The sequence below is a fragment of the Podarcis cretensis genome, assembly GCF_951804945.1.
Source record: "Podarcis cretensis genome assembly, chromosome: 3".
Taxonomy (NCBI): domain Eukaryota; kingdom Metazoa; phylum Chordata; class Lepidosauria; order Squamata; family Lacertidae; genus Podarcis; species Podarcis cretensis.
Window position 1 is genome coordinate 112,905,545 of NC_137172.1, and position 17,253 is coordinate 112,922,797.

The window sequence follows — 17,253 nt, forward strand, 5'->3', positions numbered from 1 at the left end:
AGGTAAACGGCATTTCCGTGCGCTGCTCTGGTTTGCCAGAAGCGGCTTAGTCATGCTGGCCACATGACCCGGAAGCTGTACACCGGCTCCCTCGGGCAATAAAGATGAGCGCCGCAACCCCAGAGTCGGTCACGACTGGACCTAATGGTCAGGGGTCCCTTTACCTTTACTTTACTGATATATCATGATGTCCAAAACTGCACAGCCCTACTCCGGACCATTCCTGCATGTGCGAGCCAGAGCAAGCCCCCATATCACTCTGGTTCCCACAAGCTGGAGCTCTATGGGGGCTTGATCAACTGACAGGTGGGCAGCCTGGCTCAACCCTCGGTGGAGCAGTTTAAGCAAGTTGTTCCCCCTGCCTTTGGCTTGGGCAAGCCAGAGACGGGGGGTGGCGCTCCATTAAAGTTCTCTGCTGAGGCGTGGGCAGTTGTACATGAGCCAGAGGTCAGGGGGGACTCGATCAGCTGAGAAGAGGGCTTCCTTAAAATGCCCGTCTCTCAGCTGATCAAGGCAATTTGAGCTGGTGATACATCATGGCTTCCCGGCCACTCCCAGTGCAAGCAGGCAGACAAGAGTGAGGTACGCTGTACTGGTGGAGGCCAGGGAGCTGGGATCTACTGCCAGCTCAAAAAGTCTGAAACCGATATTGCGGTTTGAACATTATATTGGTTTCAGACTGTGAATCATAATATTGTCCAGGTCTAGCAGGTACTGATTCAAATGGAACAGAACTGGGGCAAAGAGGATTTCACCTGCCCCCCCCCCCAATTAATTTTCTGAATTGAAGACCAGCAACCAATAATACTATAAAGCTTTTTTCAGTAGAGGAAACAAGAACGACAAACCTACTTTCTTAAACACGATGGCTTCTTCTTCCCATACAGGATTCACTGCGTTGCCTTGAGACGGCTTGGTCTTGAGAGCTTTTCGCCTTGTGTCAACCGGTAGACCAAACATGTCCACTTCTACGTAGGTCCCGACTTTTTTGTCCGACAGCAACTGCCCAGAAATGATCTAGAAATGCAAGGTTTAGGCATTCAGTGGCAGTGTGGCAGATGGCCCAGTAGACTGGAATGTCTCTAAAAACTAAGTTACAGATAGGTAGCCGTGTTGGTCTGCCGTAGTCAAAACAAAATATTTTTTTTTCTTCCAGTAGCACCTTAAAGACCAACTAAGTTAGTTCTTGGTATGAGCTTTCATGTGCATGCACACTTCTTCAGATACACAGATCATGTATCTGAAGAAGTGTGCATGCACACGAAAGCTCATACCAAGAACTAACTTAGTTGGTCTTTAAGGTGCTACTGGAAGAAAAAAAAAATTATTTTGTTTTGTCTAAAAACTAAAGTCTTGATTGTGAATCTAATACAGCCAGACAGCGGGTGCTGGGGGACGGCTGATCCACACTTTGGTTTGCATGAAGATGCTGTTTATATTGAAGTGGCACCTAAGGCCACTGTGTTTCATGGGACTGTGGTAATGCCTCTTGGACTGCTGCAACAGCATCAGTCAGGCCAGCCGTAAACTCATCACACCAGCGCTAACCTGCAACATGGAGGTAGAGGTTTATACAATGGGCACCTTTACGCAATCCCAGCTGGGTTGTGAACATGCCTGGTGGCCCAGGTGCTCCTGAAGTTAAACACTTGGGAGCTGCTGGCATTATGAGCTAACAACAGAAAGCAATGCATTATAAGCCTGTATAAACCTCTGAAACTTGAGCTGCAGCTCAAGAACAAATCTGTTCAAACTGGACTGCGCATACATAAATGTCATAATAGTATTCTTTTTCTAAAAAGAGAGAGAGAGACTTGTAATGGTACTTAGGGAGCGAGGCTGCAGCAGAACAGCAGACGGTTAGTATGAGGGGAAGAGAATTGAAAACCTAAGATTCCCTCACATTTTTCACCGTAAAAAGGAAAAACATCCCCACAACCAATCAACTCTAGTTGAGAATAAGAAATAAACAATAAGCTTTTTTTTTTTAAGTCTCCATGCTTTTATTTTTTTCTAAGTTGGTTTGGACTCTGAGGCCTTAATAATTAATATACTATTTGTGTAAACTGAATAATTGTGCTGATTTATTAGTTTACACAGTTCTGTACCTGCGATATAAATTATTTTCTACAAGATTATCTGACAACAGGAGAAGTTAGAAATTTTGTTACACTATTTTGCTTGTCAACCCAATATTGTATGTGTGTACTTCATAATAAAATGAAAGTTTTAGAGCTGAAAGGGACCACAAAGGACTTCTAGTTAAAGCCACTGCTATGCAGGAATCTTCTGTGGGTTTCGAACCCATGACCCCAAGATTAAGGGTCTTATGCTCTACAGGCTGAGCTCTTTAAACCAGCACAGAGTTTGGGGATTGGCACAAAACCTGCTTAAAAGCAGAACACAAGCTGGATTTCATGCCAAAATCCAAAATGGGGCCCTAATTTAGAAGTATTTGAAATTCTGCTAGCATATTCTGTAGAGGTAGCTGATAAATGGTATAAAACTGGAATGTGGGAGTATTTCTTTCTGGACAAGGGCCAGAATTTGTGCTATATACATATCTCTGAAAAATTACTGCTTTCCTATTCTTCTGTGCTTGCACTCCCAACACACATAAGTAAATTGAAGCCTGGCCAATTTGCTTCATTTATGGTAACCATTTTCTCAGTTTCATGGCCTCCACTCATACCAATTTCTATAATCACAATACAAGCTTCGCTGGATAGAGAGACACAGTAGAGGATAAATGTTTCGAAAATGCTCCCATCACTTCAAATTACCAATTTGTAAAAGGGCAGCATGATGGTTCCTCTGCAGATCACAGCTCCCACAACTTAGGTAACAGCTTATTTGCGGCCATTCTGACAAGGGAGTGAGGTAGGAGATGGGGAAATGGGGCTACAGGTCACCATATTCTGCTATGTGCACCCAGGGAGTAAGACATTCTGGCCTTGTTGTGTTCGGTGAGTAGGCTCAAGCCTTCTCAGCGCCTTCTCTGACATTGACCTTAGGGCAGGCTTAAACTGGAAGGAGACTGGAGTGAATACTTTCCCTTTTCTTAATTATTATTTTATTTATGATTTTCAGTTTTAAACATTTCGATAATATCACAATCATTTTAACGTTTCAAAACTCGACTTCCTTCCCCCTCTTTCTGTGGTTCCTTAAATTTATTTTTAATATTGTCTGTACATCCAAATTAACTTAATTTACTCATTTATTCATCTTCTTTAAATATATACTGTTATAAAACACTGTTATATATAACAGTATGTTATATATATATAACATATATGTTATAACATATATAACATATATATAACATATAACAGTATGTTATATATATATAACATACTGTTATATATACTGTTAAAAAACTGCAGGTTATTGCAACAATCCTGCCAGTGTTATTATCTGTTTACAGTTTATTTGCAAATATTCAATAAACAATTTCCATTCTTTTATTAAAAGTCTATTATTTTGATTTCTTATCTTTCCGGTAAGTTTTGCCATTTCTGCACGGACTGAATACTTTCCCACTCTGTCCCGCCTCCAGTGTGGCTTCATATCTGACAGTGCCCTTCTCTCCTCCACCAGTCTGGGGTTTTGAGCACGCTTGTTCACCCTAAGCTCTCAATAGGCATATGATGGCCATTGGTTCTAGGGCTGGAAAATATGCTTTTTCCTGAATGTCATACCAGACTGGCTGAGATGGCCTTTCGCTATTCCCATAAAGATTGCTTCTTTTGTCACATTTGCTTTAATTTCCAGTCACAGCGGCACCCTTGCTTGGGGAAAGAATTCAGCCTTATTTGGGGGGGGGTGTTAGCATTTCACTCCTCTGTTGCTGGACGTGTGATTGTTACATCACATGTCAGTGTTTACTTTCTAGGCTTGGAAAGTGTGAGAACAGAAGCCAGTCTTATCTTTTCCACTTGTACTGTACAGTCACACCTCTTGTTAGGTTTGCTTCAGGTTAAATCTTTTCAGGTTGCGTCCTGCTGCGACCCGGAAGTACAGGAAAGGGTTACTTTCGGGTTTCGGCACTCGCCCATGCGCAGACGCTCAAAATGACATCACGTGCATGCGCAGAAGCGGCAAATCGCGTCCCACGCATGCACAGACGCGGATTGCATTCTGCTCATGTTGCGAATGGGGCTCTGAAACTGATCCCGTTCGCAACCAGAGGTACCACTGCACAGTGGTACCTCGGGTTACATACGCTTCAGGTTACAGACTCTGCCAACCCAGAAATATTACCTCAGGTTAAGAACTTTGCTTCAGGATGAGAACAGAAATCGTGCTCCAGCAGTGCAGCAGCAGGCACCATTAGATAAAGTAGTGCTTCAGGTTAAGAACAGTTTCAGGTTAAGAATGGACCTCCGCAACGAATTAAGTTCTTAACCCGAGGTACCACTGTACAGTACTTTTGTACTTTTCTTTCTTTCTCTCTCTCTCTCTTGGAGAAGAAGTGAGAGGACACCATGATTGCTTTGTCCTGTATATATTGCTTAATAAATCACTTAGAATGCAACACTCATGTTCCAAGATCATTTCTGCTATACCCTGCTGAGTGAGTGTGCACATGTCTGGTGCACACTGGGACTGATTTGTGAACGTCCTGGCCTGCGCTTCATCAGGAAGATGACCGTAGAAGTCTGTCTCATTCCGGGGGCTGTGTGTGCCCCCCAGGCATGTTCCGACAGGGGGCAGGCTGGGTACCCCACCATTATTCTTTAGGGTAAATTTCCTAAGGAGACCCAAGAGTTTGGGCACCCTTTGCCAGAAGAGCATCTCAAGTGGACCATTATTATTGATATTATTATTGCAACCGCTAATGATAGCAGGACCTAAGTGGGCATAGATGCTACTTCATTTGTCATATCTCTCCCAGCAGGTGACATGTGTCTGAACGCCATTATCCTCACATGTCAAACTAAGCCACTTCCTTCCTTCAGAGGAGGTGGGATTGCCTCTGTGCGATAGAGGGAATTCCTGGGTGCGTCATCCCCAGGACAGCCAATCGGCTGGCTTGCGGTATGTGGGCGAAGCCGGGGATCTCCCACTTTTGCTGCCTCCAGCTGCTCCGGTTTCCCACCCACCCTTTAAGGTTTTGTCTTTGACCTTGTATGGACCTCGGATGGTTGCCGTTAAGGGGCCTGGTAGGAATTTTTTCCACTTGGCAAACTGGCACCAGCCGCTTTCTCACCTACCTCGTAGCAAATCGTCACAACTTCCTTGGTATTGGCGGTTAGGCATTGGTATTGTTATGTAGATGGATGAGGGGAGGAAGCGCCATCACCTGCCCCACATATTGAAGGGTAGTCCAATAAAGGATTCTGGGGGGCGTGGCCCTGTCTAAAGCCTATGGAGATGAGGGCCTAAGGCACGCCCCCAAGCGGTGACCCCGGGGGAGCTCCTAGTTGATGTGCATCAGCAGGACTCCCCCTACTGGTGGTTAACCCTTCCCGGACTTCAAGCAGAAGGGCTGAAGCTGGATAGTCGGTTAGGACCAATGCCTAAGCCAATACCACTCATCACCTGTAACCAATAAAGTTGTGGCCATATTTAGCCCATTAACCTTAAATAATTGTGTCATATGTCTTTATTTCCACTGGGGGGGGGGGGGCGGGAACTCGCCACGCAATCAGATGAGTATTGTAATAAAGCTGTCACTTGACTTTGCTCCCAAGCGGTACATCAGCTCCCTTTTCTTCGCTGCTGGTTTCCTGTTTAACAGGAATGGAAATGGGGAAACCCAGCCAGATGGGTGAGGTATGTATAAATAAATAAATAAATAAATAAATAAATAAATAAATAAATAAATAAATAAATAAGTAAATAATAATAATAATAATAATTATTTTCCCTGGTCACTGACTCCAATAAAATATTAAAAGAAAATATATTGCCTTCACAACTGATGCAGCACATATGCATTTCTTAACTTGGGAATTCGAACCCAAGTATGAATCATGGCACAAGAAGTCATTTTGGTGCTTAACATTCAACAGCCACACCATTGTGACAATTATTCCATTAGCGACTGCATACATACCTTCACGGACAAGGTGTTTGCTACTATTCCGTCTACGATACCTTCGCTAAACGGATCAAAGTGCTTGTCTGGTCTTCTCATAAATTCTGGTTTTAGTCTGTACCCACTTTTGCCATTATATTCATACATTCCCATATTTATTTGCATAGACAAATCTAAGCGACAAAAAAAATAGAACGTTTCATGGGACAGGTCAAACACAGAAGTTTTGCTGTAGTTCTAGCACATTTACAAAAGAAGAATCCTGAAATTCCACTAGAGGTCTCCTTTCCCCTTTATATGGACATGATTACCATACTGAATTCTTTTTTATATATAAAAAACCTCATTCCACATATGCTGTTTTGTGCTTCTTTCATGGCCTGTTCACACAGTACTTTTAAAACTACACCGTGGTCATCTATAAATATTGGATATACAATGTGTAGACTGTTCTAACAATAGCAGCGTCTAAAGGGCAACTACCACTGCAGACATTACTGTGACTACACTACTAATCTCCTGGTTTTACACCTTATATTGCCCATTGTGGAATGTGCCTGGCAATAGCCATAGCTGCCATGGTTTGCGTTGGTTGAAATGAGCTCTTTGGTCCTATCCATTTTTGTCTACATTGTTGTTGTTGTTTAGTCATTTAGTCATGTCCGACTCTTCGTGACCCCATGGACCAGAGCATGCCAGGCATTCCTGTCTTCCACTGCCTCCTGCAGTTTGGTCAGACTCATGTTTGTAGCTTCGAGAACACTGTCCAACCATCTCGTCCTCTGTCGTCCCCTTCTCCTTGTGCCCTCCATCTTTCCCAACATCAGGGTCTTTTCCAGGGAGTCTTCTCTTCTCATGAGGTGCCAAAGTATTGGAGCCTCAGCTTCACGATCTGTCCTTCCAGTGAGCACTCAGGGCTGATTTCCTTAAGAATGGATCGGTTTGATCTTCTTGCAGTCCATGGGACTCTCAAGAGTCTCCTCCAGCACCAGAATTCAAAAGCATCAATTCTTCGGCGATCAGCCTTCTTGGTGGTCCAGCTCTTACTTCCATACATCACTACTGGGAAAACCATGGCTTTAACTATACGGACCTTTGTTGGCAAGGTGATGTCTCTGCTTTTTAAGACGCTGTCTAGGTTTGCCATCGCCTTTCTCCCAAGGAGCAGGCGTCTTTTAATTTTGTGACTGCTGTCACCATCTGCAGTGATCATGGAGCCCAAGAAAGTAAAATCTCTCACTGCCTCCATTTCTTCCCCTTCTATTTGCCAGGAGGTGGTGGGACCAGTGGCCATGATCTTCGTTTTTTTGATGTTGAGCTTCAGACCATATTTTGCTTCAGACCATATTTCAGACCATATTTTGCAGCATCCACTGATTTATAATTACTGAACGGGCTGCCAAATTGTCTACATTAGCAACTGAAATCTAGGAAAATGTTAAAGTCCCCGTTACCTTCAGCTCTGCATGAAGCAAAACACAAACTACCTATTCAAGAAGCTGAAAAAGGAATTCCAAGGTACAACAATGATCATTCTTTTTATGGGAATTAATTTCCCAGCTTCTTCATAAATATCCATTGTTTCTATTTAAATCACAATTGTATGTTTGGAAGGTATGCTTCTTTTCAGGGGAGTACTGGTTGTCCTTGCTTCTGGTCCAACTGACATTTAGTTGTGGGGATACAGTTAATATCTGTTTTACTAGATAGCTGGCTGCTATGGTTAAGGAAAGGTTAATGTGAGTTGCTTGGGATTCAGTTGCAGCATCCACTGATTTATAATTACTGAACGGGCCGCCAAGTGTCATCAAAATCAGCAGTCATTTTCACAAAGGAGTAAGGGATTTCATTTGATGGTTGACCTCACATACTACGGACTTTAAAAAAAAAAAAAATCTGGTTTCGCAACCATGCTCCATAATGACCACAATGGAATCCTTTACAAAAGCAACAGATATATTGCTGGATTGCATAAATGGATGAACATGTACATTATGCTGCTTGTGATTTTAGCATTGTGATTCAAGAAAGAGAGACGCATGAATTATCACCCCCCAAAAAAAATCCATTTCTGAGTGTGCATATCCACAAAGCTAATTCTATTTGCTTACTCAAATATTCCGCCATAATTAATATCCTTTCCCAGGACATAGAGGGAATTCTAATTAGTGGGTTGTATACAACTAAATTCTATTCAAAGGAGACCCATTGAAATTAAAGAACTTAGGTTAGTCTGATTAATGTTGAATACAAACTAGTGTATCCAAGAGCAGTCCAATTAGACAGGTTCTTCAGAAACCAAACACAACAACTAAAGTAAGTGGTAGGATGAATTGCTTACCTACAGTTTGGAAGTTAAGAGCAACCATTTGACAGCCGGCATTCCAGAAGAGCTGAGGCATATAGTTTGAGGAATCAACACGTGTTCCTTTTGGATAAATTCGGCTCAGCTGCATTTTGTTATACCTAAATTGTGAGTGGTTAAGATAAAATACAACCGGAAAAGCTAGCCTGGCTTGAAGAGTTAAACACAAATATTGTACACCTTACCTACAATAAGTGATAATTTGATTGATCTGGCACATGACACATTCCTAACAGACATGGCAATCAGCTTGTAGGTTACAGGGCTATGCAAGCCCCTCTCCAATTTGGGCCCAAATTTGGCAATTTGGGTCAGGCCCCAGTTTGGGCTGGATCAATTTGTGCCTTATCTGATATGATCTATATCACAGATCCAGAACGTGATCTGTAAATACAGATCTCCCCACTCACTTGCATTGGAAAACCAAAACCAAAACCCATAAACTTTCCCCCACCCGCACATAGGTCCATGGTAGCCCCTCAAGAGAGGATTAACCCTGCAAAATTACAGATATCTCCTGGAATTTTTGGACTAGCCAGATTTAAATTTTGGTGAGCTCTTTTTCTTTATCAAAAAAGAAAATAATTTTCAAAAATACTCTATAGTCAGTTGAGTACCTTGTCTCCACCAACACTGTGATTTGAGAGTGCTGAGTGAGATTCTATCCCTGGAGCTCTCAATAAGCAAAGTCAAGCTCCCCTCCTCCCATCCTGCCATTTTCTTTATATGGTATTGTAATTAATAAATTGCAACATTTTAGTGACATGCTGTCTGGTTTTCTGAGGGGCTGTTTGGAGCTATAGGTTTAAACAGACCATTCCGTGTCAATGGAATTCAATCTGTACAGATACTGAGCTTCACTGATTTCATCTGTATCTGCCCAAAATTGACACTGATTTGATCTGATCAGTGATTCAAGAGTCTAACAGATTGGTTCCACAGCCCTATGCAGCAGTGACACAAGTGTCAGCTCTGCTGCACCACATGCACTGCAACTGTACAAGCTGAATTGCATTGCAGTCACCTAGGAAAAGAACGTGTTTAGCTATTAGAATCATAGAACTGCAGAGTTGGAAGGGACCACGGCGGTCATCCAGTCCAACCCTCTGCGATGCAGGAGTCTCTTGCCAGACATGGGGCTTGAACCCACAACCCTGAGATTAAGAGCCTCATGCTCTACTGACTGAGTTAGCCCAGTGAAGCAACATGCAAACACAGCTGCAGACATAAAAAGTGGCCCATGGTCAAATATCTATTGTACCACGCAGCAAGGAGAAAGCTATTCACACAGAGAACAATATGGAGAAAATAAGATGAAATCGAGACGGCAAACATTCAACTTGAAGCTGAAGCCCCATTTATTTATATGGTCCACTTGTCTTATGGGTTCCACTTTCTAAAAGAATGGGAATTAATTTTGTGTGAAATTTATATTTTCATTTTCACTGACTGGCTGCTTAAAACTGGAGACCATGCTCCTTCGGCCCAAATCAACCCTTCACCAACCACTTTGCTCAGTTGTGACCAAGTTGCTACATTATTTCCCCCCCAATGAATGTCAAAGATACTCCACAAACTCGACGGGAGACTTCGTGAGCTGCTCGAGTGCTTTGGTTTCCACAAAGGAAGACATTTCAAAACTCTTGTTCCGTTCTACAAAGAAAATAAAGGTGAAGAGATGTAACTTTCATGCTGCTGAATATATGTAAAATCTCATACCATAGCATCTATAGAATCAACAAAGAGTGCTTCCAGCAACACAAGATCATTGCAGAATGAGAGGAAAATTGGTAATACGGATAACTGATGCAAGTGCACAAATGCTTTCATTCATTTTAGTTTCAACGTGTACTGTTTTTCTACTTGGACATTTGCCATCCTTTGGGAGGATACCACAACTAAAGAAATGCACACAGCCGCCTATGTCCCATTTTGCTATTGTTCTATGGCAGGGTTAGGGAATCAACCCTGACCACTGGCAATGCTGGCTTGGACAAATTCCATTGTGCTAGTGGAAACCCTTGAACTGACAGAACACGTTACAAGGTCATGATATTTTGATGCCAGAAGTGGAGCATCATGTGGCATTCATGGCATGGAGTCAACATTTTGAAAAGCTTTGCTGCACCATTCGGACACTAATTCTTCCTTGCATATATTCTCCCTTCAAGGGTTCTGACTAGAAGCCCAGACTTCTGTTGCCCATTATACCCATTTTGCTGTAAAAGCAGCATTTGAATGCTGGCCAAATAGTTTAAAAAGTTCACTGATGTGAATAACACTCAGATTATTGACAGAAAAGACTTAACTCCTGATCCTCAAACCTATTAACTTAAAAACAAGTCATGTTGACTTCTACTGAAATTTCTGCCATGTGGATTTCTTTGGGATGTTAAGCCATAGGCTGCAGTCGTAACCCCATTATTTAGGCTTAAACCTAATGTTTTTATGGGGACTAAGGGATGGTTCAGTCACCAGTTTGGGGTGTAGACACTACTGTGAAATGAGGCTTCAGAAGCTTTCATTTCATTTATTTATTTAAACTTGTATACTGCTTCACCTTTTGGCAGGAAAAAGGACCTATGAATACATTCAATAATTCAGGAAGTGAATGAAGTATAACTTTCTACGGCAGCTGGTATATACAGCATGCTACTGGAATATACTTTTGTCAGGGTATCATCCGTACTGGGTTTGGTGGCTTAGAGTAAATCTCTAGTTGGAAGGATTTGCTGAAATAACAAATTGAATTAGAATACAAAAATGGGAGGTGTGAGGAGGTCAAGGAAATAAGTGAATGTAAGCAAGTGATGTACAGGTTTGATTTGTTTTTTTATCTTTTTTCTTCTGTTTTCTGGTTTTTGATGATTTTTTTTTATATGTATTTTATATGTGTTGTTTTTTCTCCCCCCCCCTCAATTGTTGTTGTTCTCTTTTTTTTCTTTGTAATTTTTAAAATCTTAATAATTTTTTTTTAAAAAAATATAGAGAGAGTAAATCTCTAGTGTGGGCAGCGGGAAATCCCAGAAATCTGGGGTTGGCATGGGAGGCACATAGACACCATGCAGCCCAACGAAACCTTTGCAGACACATACTTACAGTAGAGACTACCATACCACTGAATAATGTAAAATGTCCAGAGTATGAAGAGCTTCTTTAATCACTGTTATTTATGGCCAAAATTACCAGTTTGCGTTAAATATAATTCAGGAATGCAAGTAGTCTGAGACTGCTAAGCAGTGAAGCTGAACATAAATCTGCAACTTTTAACTGCTCTACCCACGGTGCCTATGAAACATGTGTGCAACATTGAAATTCAAATGCTATAGACTTCCTTTCAAAGGGCTGCTGCAGAGGTCACCATTGCCTGTCAAACCCAAGCGAAACAGGACAGGCTCTCTCGAAGGGGGTTCTGCTCTACGTAAGGGAAAAGGCGTCAGCTTGTTTGCTCAAGATGTTGCAAAGTGCATTCCCAGCAAGGCCACTCCAGCAAAAAGCAGCAGGCAGTCATGAATATGGACCATTAGTTTCTAACAAAGCAATTTACAACAGAGGGGAAAACAACAGTGAAATGTACACAAGAAGACGAGTTCCGCATTCCTGCGCTGTGTTGTGCATGTGAATGAAAATTGCATCTCATCTAAGGAGACCAGTCAGTGGACGTCCTGTGCAAGGACTTCTGCTTGTACAATGGCACTCCCCCCTGTGAACCCCAGAGGGCAGATTGTTGCACCTGGCAGGTTGAATTGCTTGCACAAATGGAAAGTTTGTCATGGCATGACCTTGAATTCCACCCCCTGCTTCTAGCACAATTCTACGTTTAAAAACTTATGACAGAATCCAATAGCTGTTTCCCAGTTTTTAAGGGAAATTCCCTTTTTCCGAATAGGATTCCTCGCAAGAAAAGGGAAAGGTTGACAGCTATGGAATCCTATCATAGGTACACACTTTATTTCTCATTGATTGGAGAAGAAGAGTTAAGCACATATTTAAATCCTTCCTGTTTCGGGGTTCAAAAGTGCTTCGAAAGTGCTTAGCTTTGACTGATTGTACCATTAACTTTTTGCAATCCGATTGCTTCCAAATTAAGAGTACATTGGTATCAACCATTTTTTTTAATTGTTCCATCTTACTATAATACAGTGGTGCCCCGCAAGACGAATGCCTCGCAAAACGAAAAACCCGCTAGACGAAAGGGTTTTCCGTTTTTGAGGCGCTTCGCAAGACGAATTTCCCTATGGGCTTGCTTCGCAAGACGAAAACGTCTTGCGAGTCTTGCAATTTTTTTTCGCTTTCCCCCCCTTTTTCTAAGCCGCTAAGCCGCTAATAGCCGCTTAGCCACTTAGCCGCTAAGCCACTAATAGCCGCTAAGCCGCTAATAGCGCTAATCCGCTAAGCCGCTAATAGGGTTGCTTTGCAAGACGAAAAAACCGCTAGACGAAGAGACTCGCGGAACGGATTCTTTTTGTCTTGCGAGGCACCACTGTAAATGTTATTGATTCAAATGTTAAAGCCAGCTTGATTCTCTACCAAGAAACCAAGCTGTGCTTCCTTCCATAACCAGCTACCATTTTATTATAATATCGAGTAAACGCTTAGGTAACTGAGCAATTGTTTGGTTCACAGATCGTTAAGTCTCAAAACCATTGTTGGCTACATTGCCCTTGCAGAAATTGAACAGACTTTTCTAAATCTTTTTAAAAATTCTGTAAAATTTAGGGCTGGGCAATACGGTGGTACCTCGGGTTACATACCCTGCAGGTTACATACGCTTCAGGTTACAGACTCCGCTAACCCAGAAATAGTACCTCGGGTTAAGAACTTTACTTCAGGATGAGAACAGAAACTGTACTCCGGCGGTGCGGCAACAGCAGGAGGCCCCATTAGCTAAAGTGGTGCTTCAGGTTAAGAACAGTTTCAGCTTAAGAATGGACCTCCGGAACGAATTAAGTACTTAACCCGAGGTACCACTGTACCTTGTTTTCAACATTGCCATATGTCCCCAGCTAAACCTGGCAATGGAGCAGTCATTGGCGATCGCATGGTTGAAGGGTGGAGATCAAGTGAAGGAGAAGTTATGAAGATTAAGAGGTACGTGCTAGGTGCACTACAGACTCCTGCTCTCGGCGGCAGGTGAGCCTTTGCATACTCACTTTTAGATGTTTCAAATGACTCAAACTTCACAGGCTGTATGTAGTTCACCAAGTTTGACATTTCCTCAGTGGCCATGGCCTCGCTTCCAGCTGTCCCCTAGAACGGACACAGACAAAGGTCAACATTTCTGTCAAAGCATCCACTGCCTCAAGTTAACTTCGTAAAGACTACCAAGAGGTGCAACTATGGATAATCTTTTTAAGGGCCTCTGACATTATCCATTAATAGCCAATGGGTGGTGTTCAACTAAGGTTTCCACAGAGCAGACCCAAATTAGTAGCCCTAGCTTGGTCATGTTCATGAATCTCAAAGGGTCCACCGAGTAGCTGAAAACAACTCTATTTATTCATTGGTAAAGTGATATGGAAGTCTGTTAAAGGGAGGGAAGGAGGTCAATGCTTTATTTAAGCAATGCTTTAAGTTATGAATTCTTTGATTTTTGATTCTGAAATGTAATGAAATATGGAAAACTTAATAAAAATTATATATATATAAATAAATCCAGGTGCACTGAACCTTTGTGGGAGCAAAATGAGCTACTGCTGTCTATCTCTACCACAAATTCCCAAACTACAACATTCGGTGCCATTAGAAGACTTTCAAACCTCGTAACATCTCTCAAGTTAGGATGATAAGGAAATCTACGTAAACCAGCTATTTATTTTATTATTACGGGCTATACAGGCATAATTTGTCTCCCTAAGCAGCTCACGGCAATTAAAATTCAACACATAGCTCTGCTGGGTTGTTGCAGAAAATAAGACTCATGTACTCAGGAGTACAAACGTAAAGGAAAAGCACCAACAAGGGAAATAGATTGGAGGGGAAAGAATCGGTCTGATAATGCTGGGACAAAGAAGTGAAGACCAATATTAGGCACCTGCGTCCATTTGGGGCCAGATGTATTTCTTGCTGCTGGTGTGCTTAGAATCATTGTAAAGTTGGGAGAGGGACCCCAAGGGTCATCTAGTCCAACCCCCTGGAATTCAGCTAAAGCATCCAAGATAAATGATGGCCATCCAACCTCTGCTTAAAAGGAAGGGGAGTCCACTGTGAGGATACCCAGAGTTTACAGGGTTAACAGCTCAAGGGAAATGACGTCCTGTCACTGGGGGGGGGGGTTCGCATCTTTGTTATGTGAACGTTTTTTTACTTTCTGTTTTGGCTGCAACAGGCAAGGCATCATGTCTTCGCTCTCTCCTGGCTGATGTTGTTTTGCTGCTGTACAATACAGCTTCGTAGACTAGGAAGCTGCTGTATGAGAGTTTTACTGCATGGCTGAGATTCCTTCCACACAAGCGCACCGCTGCGCAAGATACTCTGCTGTAGCCGGGAGCAGCAGGTTGGCACAGTGGAAGCGGACTGGATGCCACAATAGTCCCGCTGTTCACAGCCTTGATGGACTCTCATCGGAACATCCACAACCTCCCGAGGGAATCTGTTTCATTATCAAATAGCTCTTACTGTCAGAAAGTTCTTCCTGGGGTTTAGTCAGAATCTCCTTCATGGGATGGAAGAAGGAGCAGCTATGAAACAGTCTGTGGGCCTCTGGTCAGTAGTGGAAGCCAGGCTGGTCTTTCCTTGCCACGGCTGTGTCACACACAGCAAATGACAGTGTTCGTTAATTGCTTGTTTATTACTTTTCTTATTTGGGGGGCAAATGGCTGTTGGAATTCTTTCTGGAAGGAAAGAAGGGGGAGCAAGGCCCCTGCAGCTACTTATTCTCTGGATGGTGGCAGAGGCAACACCTTCCTCTTCGGAGGGGAAGGGATGAAATTTCCAGGTGGATTTTTTTACTCCTGATAAGTGACAGAGGCAAACTGTCTGCAGATAGCTTTAAGCACCACGAAAATGTTATGAGGACAAAGGAATCTGAACTGCAGCTCCCCATATCAAATCATCAAATTTTTCCAGTTACTCTTGTTTCATGTGAGGTTGGTTGGTTTGTTTTAGGATAACATATACTCTTTCTTGCTTTAAACTATGGTTGTGCTGCAAAGGAGGCATTGTGTACTTTTTGTGTGAACATGGCAGTGGTGGAAGGCACCCCCAGTTTTGGGGGGTTGTATTGAAAGCATTTGTGCATTTAGACTGAAGGCAACACAATGCAAAAAGCAACAACACTGCCCTTATTCCCCATGAATAATAAAATGTTACATTTTTTATTTGCTCTCAGTGACATCATCCAAATCTTTCTAGATGGCATAGAGAGACATTATCCTATTTGCTGCACGATCCTGATTGGTTAGGCTCTCTTAAGAAAGGACAAAGAAGAAGAAGAAGAAGAAGAAGAAGAAGAAGAAGAAGAAGAAGAAGAAGAAGAAGAAGAAGAAGAGTAGTTTGGATTTGATATCCCGCTTTATCACTACCCGAAGGAGTCTCAAAGCGGCTAACATTCTCCTTTACCTTCCTCCCCCACAACAAACACTCTGTGAGGTGAGTGGGGCTGAGAGACTTCAAAGAAGTGTGATTAGCCCAAGGTCACCCAGCAGCTGCATGTGGAGGAGCAAAGATGTGAAACCGGTTCACCAGATTATGAGTCTACTGCTCTTAACCACTACACCAAGCAACAGAGGCAGCAGGGAAAACAATGGCTGCAAAACACATACACAGAGAAATAAACAGAGGCTGGGGAAGGGGACGGGGAGATGTCCTGTGCAATTTGGTCAGTATCATTTCTGCACCTGAACTGTGATACTGACATCTCAAAAGCCACATAATTTTAGCTCAAGGCCCCTGAAAACCTCAGCAGGAGAGAAAACTTTTGATGCAGACATGAAGTTCAAAGCATGGAACCAGAGTGCAACCTAGGATCCCATATTCCCGAAATAAGGCCAGTTCTAAAACGTGGGTCTCTTCAGATAAGCTCAATGGTCCAGTGGCAAATATCTGGTTCTGTGGCAGCGTCTTGGCCCTCACTATCCACAAGATGGCAGTGCAAGACTGTGTCATGTGGACAAACATGTAAACATGCTTTCAAAGTCACATCAGGACTTCAAAAATGATTCATCACTTACTTCATCCATTGATGATTTTTTGCAGTCATCATCGTCATCGTCGTCATCGTCACTCTCGATCTCTGCTTCCCCTGCAACATTTTATTTGAAGAAAGGAAACTCAGTGCAGTCAATCGCCTCCCAATAGTCACACCTTTAAGCTGCTGTTGTTACCAGAGTCCCTTTGCTTCATCCAAATGCAACTACAGTACCATAGGCTCAAGATGGTATCTTGGTCTAGTGTTTTGGCTTTCAAAGCATTCCTCTGTGGCGAAAGGAGCCATTATCCCTCCCATACATTAATGAACAAACAGTAACATCATTATGATATTTAGCCATACTTAGAAGTTACGGAGTGCCAAAACTCCCATTCCCCATTTTCACAGTTAAACTTTGGTTACTTTTTGGTGGCTTTCAAGAAAGTAACAGAAAGAAGAAATTCCAAATAAATTTCCCCAGTAGGGTGGGTTTACTGTACTTTTGTAGATTGAAGTGGCAGCATTTTTTGTTTCTTTTAATTTTCTTTTAAAAGGTAAAGCCTTGCTCAATGGCAAACCCCCTTCGAGTGCAATTTCCAGTGGGGATCAGATGGAGAAGGATTTGTTAAATGTGAAGAGAGGAGGGTCTGAATCAAATCCTTTAACAAGCTATAATACTAGCATGTTAAAAAAGCAGCAGTCAATATGAGGGATGCG

At 42.5% G+C, this 17,253-nt stretch overlaps 1 protein-coding gene across 3 annotated transcripts in view; it reads right to left on the reverse strand.

Moving 5' to 3' along the window:
- PLCB1 (phospholipase C beta 1) overlaps window positions 1-17,253 on the reverse strand; it is a 472,399-nt gene that overhangs the window by 94,873 nt on the left and 360,273 nt on the right. For all 3 annotated transcript variants that reach the window (XM_079969662.1, XM_079969664.1, XM_079969663.1), the window contains 6 exons: window positions 16,580-16,650; window positions 13,562-13,658; window positions 9,977-10,061; window positions 8,385-8,509; window positions 6,062-6,216; window positions 853-1,017 (listed from right to left, as the gene is read on the reverse strand). In XM_079969662.1, coding sequence (XP_079825788.1) covers window positions 853-1,017; window positions 6,062-6,216; window positions 8,385-8,509; window positions 9,977-10,061; window positions 13,562-13,658; window positions 16,580-16,650 — 698 coding nt within the window. The remainder of the gene's footprint in view (window positions 1-852; window positions 1,018-6,061; window positions 6,217-8,384; window positions 8,510-9,976; window positions 10,062-13,561; window positions 13,659-16,579; window positions 16,651-17,253) is intronic.